At 42.5% G+C, this 19,715-nt stretch overlaps 2 protein-coding genes across 2 annotated transcripts in view; one reads left to right on the forward strand and one right to left on the reverse strand.

The window, feature by feature from the left end:
* TTN (titin) overlaps positions 1 to 19,715 on the forward strand; it is a 277,521-nt gene that overhangs the window by 245,340 nt on the left and 12,466 nt on the right. The window contains exons 277-304 of the mRNA XM_029224548.1: positions 93 to 389; positions 498 to 1,085; positions 1,179 to 1,481; positions 1,599 to 1,895; positions 3,262 to 3,549; positions 3,662 to 3,961; positions 4,368 to 4,670; positions 4,760 to 5,065; positions 5,169 to 6,935; positions 7,256 to 7,549; positions 8,264 to 8,551; positions 8,669 to 8,968; positions 9,068 to 11,134; positions 11,236 to 11,538; positions 11,657 to 11,962; positions 12,057 to 12,347; positions 12,443 to 12,739; positions 12,869 to 13,174; positions 14,059 to 14,364; positions 14,450 to 14,731; positions 14,911 to 15,504; positions 15,629 to 15,916; positions 16,029 to 16,328; positions 16,805 to 17,107; positions 17,670 to 17,972; positions 18,074 to 18,658; positions 18,787 to 19,092; positions 19,208 to 19,507. Of these exons, the coding sequence (XP_029080381.1) occupies positions 93 to 389; positions 498 to 1,085; positions 1,179 to 1,481; positions 1,599 to 1,895; positions 3,262 to 3,549; positions 3,662 to 3,961; positions 4,368 to 4,670; positions 4,760 to 5,065; positions 5,169 to 6,935; positions 7,256 to 7,549; positions 8,264 to 8,551; positions 8,669 to 8,968; positions 9,068 to 11,134; positions 11,236 to 11,538; positions 11,657 to 11,962; positions 12,057 to 12,347; positions 12,443 to 12,739; positions 12,869 to 13,174; positions 14,059 to 14,364; positions 14,450 to 14,731; positions 14,911 to 15,504; positions 15,629 to 15,916; positions 16,029 to 16,328; positions 16,805 to 17,107; positions 17,670 to 17,972; positions 18,074 to 18,658; positions 18,787 to 19,092; positions 19,208 to 19,507 (12,468 nt within the window). The remainder of the gene's footprint in view (positions 1 to 92; positions 390 to 497; positions 1,086 to 1,178; positions 1,482 to 1,598; positions 1,896 to 3,261; positions 3,550 to 3,661; positions 3,962 to 4,367; positions 4,671 to 4,759; positions 5,066 to 5,168; positions 6,936 to 7,255; positions 7,550 to 8,263; positions 8,552 to 8,668; positions 8,969 to 9,067; positions 11,135 to 11,235; positions 11,539 to 11,656; positions 11,963 to 12,056; positions 12,348 to 12,442; positions 12,740 to 12,868; positions 13,175 to 14,058; positions 14,365 to 14,449; positions 14,732 to 14,910; positions 15,505 to 15,628; positions 15,917 to 16,028; positions 16,329 to 16,804; positions 17,108 to 17,669; positions 17,973 to 18,073; positions 18,659 to 18,786; positions 19,093 to 19,207; positions 19,508 to 19,715) is intronic.
* Positions 1 to 19,715, reverse strand: part of PLEKHA3 (pleckstrin homology domain containing A3) — a 94,203-nt gene that overhangs the window by 12,551 nt on the left and 61,937 nt on the right. The gene's annotated exons all lie outside the window — the stretch shown is intronic.

Genomic DNA, 19,715 nt, shown 5'->3' on the forward strand with positions numbered 1-19,715 from the left:
TAAAAATCTTTCTTTTCACAATGCAGGAAGAACACATGTGGGGAAAAAATGTTGTAATAACTTCTCTTTCTTCTGATGTTTTACTTTCTTAGAAAAACCAAGCCCACCCGAAAAACTTGGAGTAACAAGTGCATCCAAAGATAGTGTTTCCCTGGCCTGGTTGAAGCCAGAACATGATGGTGGAAGCAGAATTGTACATTATGTCATTGAAGCACTAGAAAAAGGACAGAAAAATTGGGTGAGATGTGCAGTGGTAAAGTCAACCCATCATGTCATTTCTGGTCTGAGGGAGAATTCTGAATACTTTTTCCGGGTGTTTGCTGAAAATCAAGCTGGTCTGAGTGACCCAAGAGAGCTTCTGCTTCCTGTCCTTGTAAAGGAGCAGCTAGGTATGTCTAATTTTATGCAGAAGCAAAATTTGAAATTACTTGCATTGACTTAAGTTAATTTGCAATAAAACGTTTTTCACCTTCACCTTCCATACTCTTATTTTTCAGAACCACCTGAAATTGACATGAAGAACTTCCCAAGTCATACCGTCTATGTTAGATCTGGTTCAAACCTTAAAGTTGATATTCCAATTTCTGGAAAACCACTGCCCAAAGTGACCTTATCAAGAGATGGTGTCCCGCTGAAAGCAACCATGAGATTTAACACTGAAATTACTGCTGAGAACCTGACCATCAATCTCAAAGAAAGCATTGCTGCTGATGCTGGAAGATATGAGATCACTGCTGCCAACTCCAGTGGAACAACCAAAGCTTTCATTAACATCATCATACTGGACAGGCCTGGTCCCGCAACTGGCCCCGTTGTGATTAGTGATGTAACTGAAGAGAGCGTGACTCTCAAATGGGAGCCACCTAAGTATGATGGTGGAAGTCAGGTTACCAATTACATTGTACTCAAGAGAGAGACAAGTACTGCAGTATGGACTGAAGTGTCTGCGACAGTTGCAAGAACCATGATTAAAGTCATGAAACTGACCACAGGAGAAGAATACCAATTCCGCATCAAGGCAGAAAACCGCTTTGGCATCAGTGATCACATAGATTCGGCTTGTGTGGTTGTCAAACTACCATACAGTAAGTTGTCAAACTTTTCAAAGATCCCAGGTTTCCATATACATAAATGTTTTAAATGTCTGTATTAACCTGTGCGATTTCTCCCTTTTGTAGCAACACCTGGACCGCCATCTACACCATGGGTCACTAAAGTCACTCGAGAAAGTATCACCGTGGGCTGGCATGAACCAGTGTCCAGTGGAGGCAGTGCAGTTATAGGCTATCACCTGGAAATGAAAGACAGAAACACTATCTTATGGCAGAAAGCCAACAAAATGGTCATCCGCACCACTCACTTCACAGTCACAACCATCAGTGCTGGACTTGTCTATGAATTCAGGGTGTATGCAGAAAATGCTGCTGGTATTGGAAAACCCAGCCATCCTTCAGAACCAGTCCTAGCCATTGATGCCTGCGGTATGTATTTGTCATTAGAAGGACAGTTCTCACTACTTAAAAATGCAAACCTTCTTTCTGCAAAGCAAAACAATGTTGAAATAAGTGCCACTAATCTGCTTCCTGTCATTACCACAGAACCCCCAAGAAATGTCCGTATCACTGATGTTTCAAAGAACTCCGTCAACCTTTCATGGCAACAACCAGCTTATGATGGAGGAAGCAAGATTACAGGCTACATTGTTGAGAGACGAGACCTTCCAGATGGCAGATGGGCCAAGGCCAGCTTCACCAACGTTACCGAGACTCAACTCACTGTCTCTGGCTTGACTCAGAATTCCCAGTATGAATTCCGTGTCTTTGCTAGAAATGCTGTCGGTTCCATCAGCAATCCATCCGAGGTTGCAGGCCCCATTACATGCATCGATTCTTATGGTAAGCATTTTTAGCAGTTTGAATCCCAACAGCAATTTAACTCAGTATTTTGTCTTACTTTTGTGGTCCTAATCTGTAGGATAACTTTTACTATGTACGTTGTTAGATTTTTAGAAGAAATTATGAATTAGCTGTGAGTCGTAGGAAAATTCCATAGCCCCTCCAGGCCTCTTGACGTAACTGTAAAACATGAGATTTGGACTACAGGATACCTAAAGGGCTTTCTGACTTCAACCTTTCATGATGCTTTGATTACATGAGTTGGTGTTTTCACTCTTCTATTTAAAATTTTCAGCATCAATAATTAAAACCATGGTTGAATGCCCAGAGAATATTCCTCTGAAATAAGTGAAAGGCTAAACAGAGGCATTAATGATGATAATATTAGCTAACGTTTACTGGGTACTTTCCATGAATTCTCTCCCCTAGTTCTAACAGCCTTAAGATAAGCCCATTTTACAGAAGAGAAACTGAGGTTTAGAGCACTTATATAACTTCCCCAACATCAAGCAGCTCATTAACAATAGGGTGGGTATTCAAACAGACAGACTCCAGAATTCTCTCTACATGGCTGTCAGTCCAAAATACACATACTTGACCACTCTGGAAAATAAGTGGCACATTCAACTCAACAGTGCTTTGAATATTAAAATTTCATGAGAGTTAGGTACCCTGTGACACTTTTTCTAAAAGTCCCCATTTTCAAGGAGGAGTCTCTATGGTATCTGGGCAAAAGTATCCACTCCCATCCTCATGCTGAGAATACCAGGGCTTCTCTTTATGAACCAGGCTTTGTAGACACTGAGTCAGTATTTGTGAGACTGTGAAGCAAGTCAAATTAATTCTGCTTCTCAAAAATTTTAAGCAGCCTGGCAGAAAATCAGTCCAGGGAAGCTTACAGCTCTGTGAGTAGATAATTCAGAATTCAAGGGTCTGATGTGAAATGCCCCCACTTGGATACCAGTGAACTGGGAAGGGAAAATAAACAGAATCAGAGGTAGTCAGAGGAAGGAGAACTAGAATAAAAGAAAACATATAATTCAGCTTCTGCAATGATGCTCTCACTGCCATATCCCATTGCATCACTGGAATAAAACACCTGATAGATGTTAAAATACATTTCAAAGGCATTTAAGTCCCTGTGCAATTAGTGCAGTGTCACTGGGGTACAGAGCTTACTCACAGTCTTTCTTCCCCATCTGTGATAAAAGAGTGGCTTGTGAAATTAAATGTAACATATAAATAGTATTAGAACTACTTCGTGTGTATTATTTAATAAAGGCCAATGAGCTTACTTTGAAGTTGCTGCAATTATTTATTTCATCCTTGTGATTTTCTAAATATTTCTCATCTGTTTTTCTTGGAGGTGGACCCGTAATTGATTTGCCTCTAGAATATACAGAAGTTGTCAAATACAGAGCAGGTGCATCTGTGAAGCTCAGAGCTGGCATTTCTGGCAAACCTGAGCCTACAATTGAGTGGTATAAAGATGATAAAGAGTTACAAACCAGTGCACTGGTGTGTGTCGAAAATACCACTGACCTTGCAGCTATACTCATCAAAGATGCAACTCGCCTTAACAGTGGAAGCTATGAATTAAAACTAAGGAATGCCATAGGCTCAGCCTCAGCCACCATCAGAGTGCAGATCCTTGGTAGGTGGTGAATACAGGCCCACATCATATTTTGTTTGCCTAAAACTTAATAATTTTAAATTAGAAGCCTTTTAAAATTTACTAATATACCATTTTGTTTTTTCATTCACAGACAAACCAGGACCTCCAGGTGGACCAATTGAATTTAAGACCGTCACTGCTACAAAGATAACTCTTCTCTGGCAGCCTCCAGCGGATGATGGCGGTGCAAAAGTCACTCACTACATCGTGGAAAAGCGTGAGACAAGCCGCGTCGTGTGGTCTATGGTGTCTGAAAATTTGGAAGAGTACATCATTACGACCACCAAAATTATCAAAGGAAATGAATACATCTTCCGGGTTCGCGCTGTGAACAAATACGGAATTGGTGATGCACTGGAATCTCACCCGGTGGTAGCAAAGAATGCATTTGGTGAGACGTGATTTCATTAGAAAACTAAAATCAAATACCTGAAAATTTAAAAATAAATATAAACTGGGAATTCCCTGGTGGTCCAGTGGTTAGGACTTGGCACTTTCACTGCCGAGGCACGGATTCGATCCCCGGTTGGGGAACTAAGATCCCCCAAGCCATGCAACGCGGCCAATAAATACATACATACATACATACTATTCTGCTAGCTTATGAATATGTTTTCAGAGCTTGATTGACTTTTATTTTCTTGTTCATCATATTGCTTCTCATTACCATCCTTTTCACCAGGTAGAAAGTATAATAAATGAAACTAATATTCTTAGATAGGATTTGAAGATTAAAAGGTAGAATTTATCAGTAATGTTGATCCTTTGAACTCATTTTCCTCTTCCTTTCTAAACAGTCACACCTGGGCCTCCGAGCGTGCCAGAGGTGACAAAGATAACCAAGAATTCGATGACTGTTGTCTGGAACAGGCCAGTTGCAGATGGTGGTAGTGACATAAGCGGCTATTTCCTTGAGAAACGAGACAAGAAGAGTCTGGGATGGTTTAAAGTCCTAAAGGAGACTATCCGTGACACCAGACAGAAAGTGACAGGACTCACGGAACACAGTGACTATCAATACCGAGTTTGTGCTATAAATGCTGCTGGACAGGGTCCATTTTCTGAACCATCTGACTTCTACAAAGCTGCTGATCCTATTGGTAAGTGTGGTGTCTTCACCTATGTCTTTTTTCATGTCACCAAACTGTACACGATTCTGTAATTACGGTACTGTGATTGGCCATGCCAGATCCTCCAGGCCCACCGGCTAAGATAAGAATTGAAGATTCAACTAAATCATCCATCACTCTTGGCTGGAGTAAACCGGTCTACGATGGGGGCAGTGCTGTTACTGGATATGTTGTTGGCATGAGACAAGGAGAGGAAGAGGAATGGACTGTTGTCTCTACAAAAGGAGAGGTCAGAACTACAGAGTATGTGGTATCTAACCTGAAACCTGGAGTCAATTACTACTTCCAGGTATCCGCTGTAAACTGTGCCGGACAAGGGGAACCTATAGAAATGACTGAACCCGTACCGGCCAAAGATATACTTGGTACGTACCTACTGGTATGATTGTGTTTTTATTTTCTTAATAGAGGAAATCACTCATTTCCTTGCTTTAAAATTCATTGTATATGCCCATTTTATGTCTACAGAGGAACCAGAGATCGACCTAGATGTGGCTTTCAGGACCTCCATTATAGCTAAAGCCGGTGAAGACGTACAAGTGTTGATTCCCTTCAAAGGCAGACCTCCACCTACTGTCACATGGAGAAAAGATGAGAAGAATCTTGGCAGTGATGCCAGATACAGCATTCAAAACACTGATTCATCTTCATTACTCACTATTCCTCAAGTCACTCGCAATGATACGGGCAAATATATTCTCACAATAGAAAATGGCGTTGGTCAGCCAACGTCTTCAACTGTGAGCGTTAAAGTGCTTGATACACCAGCTGCCTGCCAGAAACTACAGATTAAACATGTTTCTCGAGGCACAGTCACATTGCTCTGGGAGTCTCCTCTCATTGACGGAGGATCTCCCATAATTAACTACATCATTGAGAAGAAAGATGCCACCAAGAGAACATGGTCTTCAGTGTCACACAAGTGTTCTAGCACATCCTTTAAGGTAACAGATTTGTCAGAGAAAACTCCATTCTTCTTCAGAGTTCTTGCAGAAAATGAAATTGGAATCGGGGAACCCTGTGAAACTACAAAGCCAGTGAAGGCTGCCGAAGTACCAGCTCCTATACGCGATCTCTCAGTGAAAGACTCAACAAAAACATCTGTTACCCTGAGCTGGACCAAGCCTGACTTTGATGGTGGTAGTGTCATCACAGATTATACTGTGGAAAGGAAAGGTGAAGGCGAACAAACATGGTCACATGCTGGCCTAAGTAAGACATGTGAAATTGAGGTTAGCCAACTCAAGGAACATTCAGTCCTGGAATTCAGAGTGTCTGCCAGAAATGAGAAAGGACTGAGTGATGGCGTCACTATTGGGCCAATTACAGTGAAAGAACTTGTAATTCCACCGCAAGTTGACCTGTCAGAAATCCCTGGGGCCCAAGTCACTGTGAGAATTGGGCATAATGTGCACCTCGAGTTACCTTATAAAGGAAAACCTAAACCATCTATCAGTTGGCTGAAAGACAGTTTGCCGTTGAAAGAAAGCGAACGTGTTCGTTTGAGTAAAACTGAAAACAAACTTACTTTGAGTATTAAGAATGCAAAGAAGGAGAATGGAGGGAAATACACCATTATTCTCGATAACGCAGTTTGTCGAAACTCATTTCCCATCACAATCATCACACTCGGCCCACCATCAAAGCCCAAAGGGCCCATTCGACTTGATGAAGTCAAGGCTGACAGTGTCATCATATCGTGGGATGTGCCCGATGATGATGGAGGAGGAGAAATTACCTGTTACAGCATTGAGAAGCGAGAAGCTTCACAAACTAACTGGAAGATGGTGTGTTCCAGTGTTGCCCGGACAACTTTCAAAGTTCCTAATCTAGTCAAAGATGCTGAATACCAGTTTAGAGTTAGGGCAGAAAACAGATATGGAGTCAGCCAGCCACTTGACTCAAACATCATTGTGGCAAAACACCAGTTCAGGATTCCTGGCCCCCCAGGAAAGCCAGTTACATACAATGTGACTTCTGATGGCATGTCCCTAACTTGGGATGCTCCAGTTTATGATGGCGGTTCAGAAGTTACTGGATACCATGTTGAAAAGAAAGAAAGAAATAGCATCCTGTGGCAAAGAATTAACACATCACCAATATCTGGAAGAGAACATAGAGCTACTGGACTAATGGAAGGCCTGGATTACCAGTTCCGTGTATACGCTGAAAATTCTGCCGGCCTAAGCTCACCTAGTGACCCAAGCAAATTTACCTTAGCTGTTTCCCCAGTAGGTAAGTGACTGAGGATTATTCAAATATATTTAATTCCTCAACTGAATGTGTTAGTGACAACTCAAACACTGCTTTTCTTCCACGTATCACCTTCTCACATATTTCCTAGTCACTAGAGAGCTGGTCAGGTAAAGCAAGGGGGATGATTTTAAATCAGTCTAAAAGAGCAATTTAAAATTCTTTTTTTAAAGACTCTGATACCAAAAAAATTGCAATTAATGGCTAAAATGAGTTTGGGGGATTTATTTATTTTCCTTCCACTGAAGATTAAGAGTTGATTACAGAAATAACGATGCCTTTAACTTGCATCTAATTTATAGACCCACCTGGCACTCCTGACTACATTGATGTCACCCGGGAAACCATCACTCTGAAATGGAACCCACCACTGCGTGATGGAGGCAGTAAGATTGTGGCCTACAACATCGAGAAACGGCAAGGGAGCGATCACTGGACCAGATGCAACTTTAGTGATGTCAGCGAATGCCAGTACACGGCAACAGGACTTAGTCCTGGGGATCGATATGAGTTCAGAATACTTGCAAGAAACGCTGTTGGAACCATAAGCCCGCCCTCACAGTCTTCTGGCGTTATTATGACAAGGGACGAAAATGGTAAGCATTTACAACCAATTTCCAATGTAACTAAGAGCATTCACATTTTTAAAAAAAAAAAATATATATATATATTGGGGGGGGGGGCTGGTCTATAAAAATGGGAAGAGAAACAACGTTTCATACAGATTACCAAAGGTTGTTAGGTGGATGAATTCGATTTTCTACCTTTCAGATGAAGAGAAGAAAAAAATGTAATTAGCATCAATTCTTTTTACCACGTCTATTATTTCATTTCCATATAAACAGCATGCAAGTGGGAATGAGTTTTTAGCTTTGTGATTTCAGTCATTTATAATAAATGAAGAAAAAAAGGTCCCAAGAATAACTGTCCCTCTCGACTGAAGTTACTAAAACACAACACAGGTCCAACAGCACAATTATCACCTAGCCTGAGTGCAGCTGATGGCCCCGCACAGGAACTTGTTTGAATATGCAGCAGTATTAGGAAGTAAATGATCCGTAAATGTTTCATTTCTCTTTTTACAAATGGAAATGCAAGATTAATAACATGACAGATATAACAAAGGCAATAACCTAATAATATGCAAATGTTTAACCCCATAGTCTAAATTCTCAACTATCAATCCTTTCAAAATAGCCTTTGGTATAAGCATTACCCTTTCAGGCTTTATGATATGGTGCTAATGAAAAACACGCTTATTTAAGTCTTTATTAAGCCAAACTAATGCATATTGTCTCTTTCTTTTGTAGTTGCACCAATTGTAGAGTTTGGCCCTGAGTACTTTGATGGTGTCACTATTAAGTCTGGAGAGAGCCTTAGAATTAAAGCTTTGGTGCAAGGACGGCCAGTACCTCGAGTAACTTGGTTCAAAGATGGAGAAGAAATTGAGAAGAGGATGAATATGGAAATAACTGATGTCCTTGGATCCACCAGCCTCTTTGTTAGAGATGCTACTCGGGACCATCGTGGTGTATACAGAGTGGAAGCCAAAAATGCATCTGGCTCCACAAAAGCAGAAATTACAGTGAAAGTACAAGGTACTCATAAAATAGCTTCTTAATCTTACAATGTACAGGACTTGGACTAAAGACATGCCTGATTGCATTTTAATGGACAAGGAGAAAGAAACTAACTCTGGAGCCTTTTTCTTATAGATACACCAGGAAAACCAGTTGGGCCAATAAGATTCACCAGTATAACCGGCGAGAAGATGACCTTGTGGTGGGATGCTCCACTCAATGACGGCTGTGCTCCCGTATCGCACTACATCATTGAAAAACGGGAAACCAGCAGACTTGCTTGGGCGCTAATTGAGGATAATTGTGAAGCCCTCAGCTATACCGCCACTAAACTAATAACTGGCAATGAATACCAATTCCGTATTTCTGCAGTCAACAAGTTTGGTGTTGGCAGGCCACTGGATTCTGACCCAGTGGTTGCTCAAATACAGTACAGTAAGCGACCATTTTTACTAAGTGGTACTATGTCGTAAGGTTAACTTCCAAGCAAATGTGTCTAATTGGTTTATTTCTTTCTTTGTTTTCATTTCACAGCTACTCCCAATTCCCCTGGCACTCCAGAACCTAGCAATGTAACAGGCAATAGCATTACCCTGACATGGGCAAGGCCAGAATCAGATGGTGGCAGTGAAATTCAACAGTACATCCTTGAAAGGAGAGAAAAGAAAAGCACACGATGGGTGAAAGTGATCAGCAAACGACCAATCTCTGAGACAAGATTCAAAGTCACCGGTCTGACAGAGGGCAATGAGTATGAATTCCATGTCATGGCTGAAAATGCTGCAGGAGTAGGACCCGCAAGTGGTATCTCAAGACTAATCAAATGTAGAGAGCCAGTCAGCCCACCAAGTGCTCCCACTGTGGTCAAAGTGACAGACACATCAAAGACAACTGTGAGCTTAGAATGGTCTAAGCCAGTGTTTGACGGAGGGATGGAGATAATTGGGTATATTATTGAAATGTGCAAAGCTGACTTAGGAGACTGGCACAAGGTGAATGCAGAAGGGTGGGTGAAAACAAGATATACAGTTACTGATCTACAAGCAGGTGCAGAATACAAATTCCGGGTTAGTGCTGTCAATGGGGCTGGAAAAGGAGACAGCTGTGAAGTGACCGGCACCATTAAAGCAGTTGACCGATTATCAGCTCCTGAGTTAGACATCGATGCCAACTTCAAGCAGACTCATATTGTGAGAGCTGGGGCCAGTATTCGCCTCTTCATTGCCTATCAGGGTAGACCGACTCCGACAGCTGTGTGGAGCAAACCTGACTCTAACCTTAGCATTCGGGCTGATATCCATACAACAGACTCCTTCAGCACCCTCACCGTGGAAAACTGCAACCGAAACGACGCAGGGAAATATACCCTTACTGTGGAAAACAACAGCGGTAGTAAGTCAATCACATTCACCGTAAAGGTGCTAGACTCTCCAGGCCCACCTGGCCCAATTACCTTCAAGGATGTGACCCGGGGATCTGTTACATTGATGTGGGATGCCCCTCTCCTTGATGGGGGTGCCCGAATCCATCACTACGTGGTAGAGAAACGAGAAGCCAGTCGCCGTAGTTGGCAGGTAGTCAGTGAAAAATGCACTCGTCAGATCCTCAAGGTCAACGACCTGGTAGAAGGCGTTCCATACTATTTCCGTGTTTCTGCAGAAAATGAGTATGGTGTTGGTGAACCCTATGAAATGCCAGAACCAATGGTAGCCACAGAACAGCCTGCTCCACCGAAGAGACTCGATGTCATTGACACAAGCAAATCCTCTGTGGTCTTAGCTTGGCTTAAACCTGACCATGATGGAGGCAGCCGAATCTCTGGCTACCTGCTCGAAATGAGACAAAAGGGATCTGACTTCTGGGTTGAAGCTGGTCACACCAAACAGCTGACTTTCACGGTGGAGCACCTCACTGAGAACACTGAATATGAATTCCGCGTGAAGGCCAAGAATGATGCTGGCTACAGTGAACCCAGGGAAGCCTTCTCTTCTGTCATCATCAAGGAGCCTCAAATTGAGCCCACAGCTGATCTCACTGGAATTACCAATCAGCTCATAACTTGCAAAGCAGGCAGCACGTTTACCATCGACGTGCCAATCAGTGGTCGTCCCACCCCCAAAGTAACATGGAAGCTTGAAGAAATGAGACTTAAGGAGACAGATCGAGTGAGTATCACAACAACAACAGACAGAACCACCCTGTCTGTAAAGGACAGCATGAGAGGTGACTCTGGAAGGTACTTCCTGACCCTGGAAAATACAGCTGGTGTTAAAACATTTACCATCACAGTTGTTGTCATTGGAAGGCCAGGTCCAGTAACTGGCCCCATTGAAGCCTCATCTGTCTCAGCTGAATCATGCATCCTGTCATGGGCTGAACCTAAAGATGACGGAGGCACCGATATTACTAATTACATAGTTGAAAAGCGTGAGTCAGGTACAACAGCTTGGCAGCTTGTCAATTCCAGCGTCAAGCGCACTCAGATTAAAGTCACTCATCTCACAAAATACATGGAATATTCTTTCCGTGTCAGTTCAGAGAACAGATTTGGTGTCAGCAAGCCTCTGGAATCAGCACCAATCGTTGCTGAGCATCCATTTGGTAAGAAGAATAAAAATCATATTTCCAAGTCTCTATTATTAAATATTTCCCCTGAATTTTATAAAACTATATGCATATTTGATACCTTTGCTTATATTTAGTCCCACCAAGTGCACCTACCAGACCTGAGGTCTACCATGTGTCTGCCAATGCCATGTCTATTCGCTGGGAAGAACCCTATCATGATGGTGGCAGTAAAGTCCTCGGCTACTGGGTTGAGAAGAAAGAACGTAACACCATTCTTTGGGTGAAAGAAAACAAACTGCCATGCTTAGAGTGCAACTACAAAGTGACCAGTTTGGCGGAAGGACTGGAGTATCAGTTCAGAACGTACGCACTCAATGCCGCAGGCGTTAGCAAAGCCAGCGAAGCGTCAAGACCTGTGATGGCTCAAAACCCGGTTGGTAGGTATCAGAATTTAAGGGTACATTTGTTTATCACCATCATCACCATCATCGTCATCATTATTGGTACTAGCAAAATTCAGAGTTGCATTTAACCTTACTTTTGCATCCCTTCCAGATGCACCAGGAAGACCAGAGGTGACAGATGTCACCAGATCAACGGTGTCACTGATTTGGTCTGCCCCAGTGTATGATGGAGGCAGCAAGGTTGTAGGCTACATCATAGAGCGTAAGCCAGTCAGTGAAGTTGGAGATGGTCGCTGGCTCAAGTGCAACTACACCATTGTATCTGACAATTTCTTCACCATTACTGCTCTCAGTGAAGGAGACACTTATGAATTCCGTGTGCTGGCCAAGAATGCAGCAGGCGTAATTAGCAAAGGATCAGAATCTACAGGCCCCATCACTTGCCGAGATGAATACGGTAAAGAACAGTCAATGCTCTCCTTTTAAGTTATCACAATTTCTGTAACAATAAACTATCGTATATTCATTCACATCTATTTTGCCTATGACAGCTCCACCCAAAGCCGAACTCGATGCCAGATTACAGGGTGATCTGGTTACCATCAGAGCAGGCTCGGATCTTGTTCTCGATGCTGCAGTTGGTGGCAAACCTGAACCCAAAATTATCTGGACCAAAGGGGACAAGGAACTAGATCTCTGTGAAAAAGTCTCTCTGCAGTACACTGGCAAACGAGCAACTGCTGTGATCAAGTTCTGTGACAGAAGTGACAGTGGAAGATACACTTTAACGGTGAAGAATGCCAGTGGGACCAAGGCCGTGTCTGTCGTGGTCAAAGTTCTCGGTAAGTACGTCAAATGATCTTTGATTTTCATAGCTTTCTCAAGCGTGGGCAGAAAGAAACACCTTCCTCATTGCTCGTCCTTACACCTGTTTCAGATTCCCCGGGCCCATGTGGAAAGCTCACCGTCAGCAGAGTAACAGAGGAGAAGTGCACTTTAGCCTGGAGCCTTCCTCAGGAAGATGGAGGTGCAGAAATAACTCACTACATCGTGGAAAGACGCGAGACTAGCAGACTCAACTGGGTGATTGTGGAAGGCGAATGCCCAACCCTATCCTATGTGGTTACCAGACTCATCAAGAACAACGAATACATATTCCGAGTGCGGGCAGTAAACAAATATGGCCCTGGTGTGCCTGTTGAATCAGAGCCCATTGTCGCCAGAAACTCCTTCAGTGAGTATTAACACTCAAACAGTTCAGCAGTTGAAATGTAATGGGATCAGGGAGAAGGGAGGACAGTCATAGCAATAGTGATTTTGTGCGATTCTGATCATCCTTTTATTTTCATAAAAATATAAATAGCTATTCCATCACAACCTGGCATACCTGAAGAAGTTGGGGCTGGCAAAGAGCATATCATCATTCAGTGGACAAAACCTGAATCTGACGGTGGCAATGAGATCAGCAACTATCTAGTAGACAAACGTGAGAAGAAGAGCTTGCGCTGGACACGTGTGAACAAAGACCATGTGGTGTATGATACCAGGCTGAAGGTGACTGGCCTGATGGAAGGTTGTGATTACCAGTTCCGGGTGACCGCAGTAAATGCTGCTGGTAACAGCGAACCCAGCGAAGCTTCCAACTTTATCTCTTGCAGAGAACCATCATGTGAGTTCCAAGAATCATAAATAACCCTAATGCCCATCAAAACCACATTACAAATAATTTTCCAACATGCCATTTCCAATAACTTGTAGAATTTGTGAATGGTCTAGAAAGTCATATGCTTGTTAGAAGGGTCTTAAATACAGCCTAAGACAGGAAACATTTCAACTACTACTTCTGTCAATAAGTTAGCAGTTACATTGCTAAAAATTGTTGCAGTATTTTCCAATCTGTGATAAAGTATTCTACTACCAATATGAAAGGGATGTATTTTGCAAATCTTCCTAAGAATGGAGAGAATTTTGTTGTAATGATAATAACTACTGAAAAGAAAAAAAGACAACATCTCTTTTAAGAGGCTTAGCAGAGCATAAAGCTTCTTGTATTTTAGTAAGCACCTAACAAAATAATTGTCACAAAAGCTTCAGAAATAAGTGGCAAATCCTTGTACAAAGTTTAAGCCCAAGAACTAAAAGCAATAAATCACTTGGATTGAATCGAGGAAGTAGAAGAAACTTATTCCTGTACTTATTAGCAATGTAGAGGTGACAAGTGATATTAACCCTGCTGAAAGCTGAGCAACTAAAGAAAAGTCCCTGAGAATGGGTACTGTTAGCAGTGAGCTTAGCAGGACACAGCATAGTTAACCAAAGTGGCCAGAAAGAAACATCTACCTTTCTAAAGAAGTTTAACTCTTAAAACAAGAATAACAGTAATAATAGAGCATACAGTGCTATCCTGCAACATCAGAAGAGCCTAGTTACAGAGTATCTCGGTGAGTGTGGACAAAGAACAGTAATGCCTCAGTGAGTCTTGAAAACCAAAAATACAAATCTCAAGCTTCCTTATTTGTGTAATACCTGCATCCTTATTTTAAAATTTCATAGATACCCCTGGACCACCTTCTGCTCCGAGAGTTGTAGATACCACCAAACACAGCATTAGTTTAGCCTGGACCAAGCCCATGTACGACGGTGGCACTGACATCATAGGATATGTTCTTGAAATGCAAGAGAAGGACACTGACCAGTGGTACCGAGTGCATACCAACACCACAATAAGAAATAATGAATTCACTGTGACAGACCTTAAAATGGGCCAGAAATACTCCTTCAGAGTCGCTGCTGTGAACGTGAAGGGCATGAGTGAATACAGCGAGTCAACTGCTGAAATTGAGCCCATGGAAAGACTAGGTATTTATAATATAAGGTTTTAGGTGAATTATTTTCTCATCACACCTGTTCACGAATTAATTAAGTTTTGACATTTACTTTCCAGAAATACCGGATCTTGAGCTTGCCGATGATTTAAAGAAGATTGTGACCATCAGAGCTGGGGCCTCGTTGCGGCTGATGGTGTCTGTATCTGGAAGACCACCACCCGTCATCATATGGAGCAAGAAGGGCATTGACCTTGCAAGCCGGGCGATCATTGACAACACTGAGAGTTACTCTTTACTTATTGTGGACAAAGTTAACCGGTATGATGCTGGAAAATACACCATTGAAGCTGAAAACCAGTCTGGCAAGAAATCAGCAACTGTCCTTGTTAAAGTATATGGTAAGTATTTGTCTTAAAATGAACTATGCTGTGAGTAGATTCTTTAAAAAGATACACCTTGACCTCTGATTATCACCTCTCTAAAAGGAACTATGTTGAGTATATTTTCCTGCCCCCCAAAAAATCTATCAACCAGTCAGGCAAACAGGAAGTATGGATCTTTCATTCTCTTGTTTTAGATACTCCTGGTCCCTGTCCTTCAGTGAAAGTTAAGGAAGTATCAAGAGATTCTGTGACCATTACTTGGGAAGTTCCCACAATTGATGGTGGAGCTCCTGTCAACAATTACATTATTGAGAAGCGTGAAGCTGCCATGAGAGCATTCAAAACAGTAACTACCAAATGCAGCAAGACGCTCTACAGAATTTCTGGACTTATAGAAGGAACCATGTACTATTTCAGAGTGCTGCCAGAAAATATTTATGGCATTGGAGAACCTTGTGAAACATCTGATGCAGTTCTGGTCTCAGAAGTACCCTTGGTGCCTGTGAAGCTAGAAGTTGTCGATGTCACCAAATCGACTGTTACCCTTGCCTGGGAGAAACCACTCTACGATGGTGGTAGCCGGCTCACTGGCTATGTTCTTGAGGCCTGCAAAGCTGGCACCGAGAGATGGATGAAGGTTGTCACCTTAAAACCCACAGTCCTAGAGCACACTGTTATTTCCTTAAATGAAGGTGAACAGTACTTATTTAGAGTAAGGGCACAAAATGAGAAAGGTGTGTCAGAACCAAGAGAGATCATCACAGCCGTGACTGTACAAGACCTCAGAGGTATGTACCAAATCACCAAAATAACAATAATAATAGTAAAGGAAAATGAAGGAAACATTCAGAATTCATGACACTTTGTCATTAGAAATAATACTTATAAATAAATGCCTACTTTTTCTCATAGTGTTGCCAGCAATCGATCTTTCTACAATGCCTCAAAAGACCATCCACGTCCCAGCCGGCAGACCAGTAGAGCTGGTGATACCAATCGCTGGTCGCCCACCTCCTGCTGCTTCCTGGTTCTTTGCTGGCTCTAAACTAAGAGAATCAGAGCGTGTCGCAGTTGAAACTCATACTAAGGTAGCTAAATTAACCATTCGTGAAACCACTATCAGAGATACTGGAGACTATATACTTGAACTGAAGAATGCAACCGGAACTACTTCAGAGACCATTAAAGTTATCATTCTCGGTAAGGATGAGAGACCAAGACACAAGCAAGCTGTTGTTGTTTAGTCACCCAATTTTGATCTGAAGTGAAAATTAACCTCCGGGATTTCTTTTTTTTTTTTTTTTTTTCATAGACAAGCCTGGTCCACCAACTGGGCCTGTCAAGATTGAAGAAATTGATGCTACTTCAGTGACCATTTCCTGGGGACCGCCTGAACTGGATGGTGGTGCTCCACTGAGTGGCTACGTGGTAGAACAACGTGATGCCCACCGTCCAGGGTGGCTGCCAGTGTCTGAATCAGTGACTAGACCAACATTTAAGTTTACCAGACTCACTGAAGGAAACGAGTATGTGTTCCGTATCGCTGCGACAAACCGCTTCGGGATCGGCTCGTACTTGCAATCTGAGGTCATAGAATGTCGCAGCCGCATCAGTAAGTCCTGGACGCCCGCCCCCGACTCTCCCCACCTCTGATTCTAAATATTAACAAGAGGGAATTTATTCTTAATATACCCTTATGTAAGTAAAAATAGGTCACAAAGTTAATCCCAGGGTCTTTCCAAGGTTTCTAAACCTCCTTTTCTTGGAAGTTTTCAACATGGTTGGGGTTTTTTTTAATGGAAGAAAGAGAGGAGGGAGTTAGCGAAGGAGGGATGGAAGGAAAGGGGGGAGGGAGGACTGGCTGTTACAGTGAGAAACAATACAGAATACATGCTTAATAAATGTTTATAAAATGGAAGAAAATGAGGAACAGCAAGAAAAGTACAAAAATGAAAACACGAGAAAAACAGTTGCAAGAGTCTTATATGTACCATTTTAAGATGGTATATGCAAGACACACTTATACAAATGTATGAGTCTTCAATTTATTCATGGTGCCATGTTGTGTTTACCTCTGTCTTGCTGCAGATATTCCTGGACCTCCAGAAACATTACAGATATTTGATGTCTCACGTGAGGGCATGACACTTACTTGGTACCCACCAGAAGATGACGGTGGCTCCCAAGTGACTGGATACATTGTGGAGCGCAAAGAAGTGAGAGCAGATCGATGGGTCCGTGTAAATAAAGTACCAGTGACGATGACACGGTACCGTTCCACTGGCCTTACTGAAGGCTTAGAATATGAACACCGTGTCACAGCCATTAACGTGAGAGGAACTGGAAAACCAAGCCGTCCTTCCAAACCCACCATTGCCATGGATCCAATTGGTAAATACCTTTTGTATAAGTTTATTGAGGTATAATTTAATGTGGTAACAGTCACCCTTCTGAAATACAGAATTCTATAAGTTTTGTATAACCACCACCACAATCAAAATATAGAATATTTCCAACAGCTCAAAAAGTTCAGTTGTGTCCTCTGTCATCAATCCCCTCCCCACTCCAACCCCAGGCAACTTTGGGCAAATAACTTTTTATATTCTTCTCTTGAGTCTATTTCTCCCGCTTTAAAATGGAACTCACAATACACACCCTATACCACAGTTAAAATTGTAAAGCAAGTTAATATTTCTGGAAGCACTTTAAAAACTGATGGTAAATGTAAGATAGTATTAGTGATTATAAACAAAGCACAAATAAGACAAAGGAAAAACCAAGAGCTTTAAGTAATGTTAACTGATTAAAATGAATTAAACATTTACAAAATGAAAAATATTCTACTGTTATAGTCCATGTTTCCACAACTCACTGAAATTGTTAGGTGGTGCATTTGATTTTCAACTTTGCAGAAACTTTAACAAGTATGTTGTTATCTTATTCTTATTTCCAGCTCCTCCAGGAAAGCCACAAAACCCAAGAGTTACTGATACAACAAGGACATCAGTCTCCCTGGCCTGGAGTGTTCCAGAAGATGAAGGAGGATCTAAAGTCACAGGCTACTTGATCGAAATGCAAAAAGTTGATCAATATGAATGGACCAAATGCAACACCACCCCAACCAAGATTCGGGAGTATACTCTCACACACCTACCTCAGGGCGCTGAATACAGATTCCGTGTCCTAGCTTGTAACGCTGGTGGACCTGGGGAGCCCGCTGAGGTACCAGGAACAGTCAAAGTCACGGAAATGCTTGGTAAGACATATGATCATTCACTTTCTGCTGTAATTGCCTTAAGACTTATTTCCTACACCCGCCTCCCAAAATGCTAATTGTAACCCTACCTTTCTTCCCAGAATATCCTGACTATGAACTTGATGAAAGATACCAGGAAGGTATCTGTGTAAGACAAGGTGGGGTCATCAGACTTACCATACCAATCAAAGGAAAACCATTCCCAATATGTAAATGGACCAAGGAAGGCCAAGATATTAGTAAGCGTGCCATGATTGCAACCTCTGAAACTCACACTGAGCTTGTAATCAAAGAAGCAGACAGGGATGATTCTGGCACTTACGACCTGGTTCTGGAAAACAAATGTGGCAAGAAGGCTGTCTACATCAAGGTCAGGGTGATAGGAAGTCCCAACACTCCAGAAGGACCACTTGAATATGACGACATACAAGCTCGCTCTGTAAGGGTCAGTTGGAGACCCCCTGCCGATGATGGTGGTGCTGACATCTTAGGCTACATCCTCGAGAGACGAGAAGTGCCTAAAGCCGCCTGGTACACCATCGACTCCAGAGTCCGAGGTACATCTCTGGTCGTAAAAGGCCTCAAAGAAAATGTGGAGTACCATTTCCGCGTTTCAGCAGAAAACCAGTTTGGAATAAGCAAACCCTTGAAATCTGAGGAACCAGTCATACCAAAAACACCACTGAGTAAGTGCTCTTCCAACCATAACACTGTAAAAATCCTCTCAGTGCTCTTTTGTTTCGAAAGGAAAGCCACCAGCTTACGAGAGTTGGGACTGCATTCTAACACATGTGTTTTCCACTTACATTCCTAGACCCTCCCGAGCCTCCAAGCAATCCCCCAGAAGTACTAGATGTGACCAAGAGTTCTGTCAGCCTGTCCTGGTCCCGGCCCAGAGACGATGGTGGTTCTCGGGTCACAGGCTACTACATTGAACGCAAGGAGACATCAACTGACAAGTGGGTCAGACACAACAAGACTCAGATCACCACCACAATGTACACCATCACCGGGCTTGTTCCTGACGCGGAATATCAGTTCCGCATCATCGCACAGAATGACGTTGGCCTAAGTGAGACCAGCCCTGCTTCTGAACCAGTTGTTTGCAAAGATCCATTTGGTAAGGAAAGAGTTTCCAAAGGGGTTAGAATCAGAGAGGCAAACCACCTTTGCTGTTTTTCTTTTATTTCAGCAGGAAAGCTGATTTCCTTTTCAACTGTTTTCAAATATTTCAGATAAGCCAAGCCAACCTGGAGAACTCGAGATTCTTTCAATATCCAAAGACAGCGTCACTCTACAATGGGAGAAACCTGAATGCGATGGTGGCAAAGAAATCCTTGGATACTGGGTTGAATATAGACAATCTGGAGACAATGCCTGGAAGAAGAGCAGTAAGGACCGCATCAAGGACAGGCAATTCACAATAGGGGGTTTGCTGGAAGCTACAGAGTATGAATTCAGGGTTTTCGCTGAGAATGAGACAGGGCTGAGCAGACCTCGAAGAACCGCTATGTCTGTAAAGACGAAACTAACATGTAAGTAGCCATTAGTTCTCTGCTTATGGTTTACAAACTGAGCAACATGTTAAGGCTAATTCTTCCTCTGGACTAAGTAGATCTCCAGAAAGCTTTACTGGAGAGCAAGTGTTTGGAAAGAAATCACTCACTCTGGCATATGCACACACAGGGAACAGTTGATGCTTCTAGAGGAAGTCATTCCAAGCACACAACCTCAGCAGTGAAC

The sequence above is a fragment of the Monodon monoceros genome, unplaced genomic scaffold (assembly GCF_005190385.1).
Source record: "Monodon monoceros isolate NGI ecotype Baffin Bay Population unplaced genomic scaffold, NGI_Narwhal_1 Super_Scaffold_16, whole genome shotgun sequence".
Taxonomy (NCBI): Eukaryota; Metazoa; Chordata; class Mammalia; order Artiodactyla; family Monodontidae; genus Monodon; species Monodon monoceros.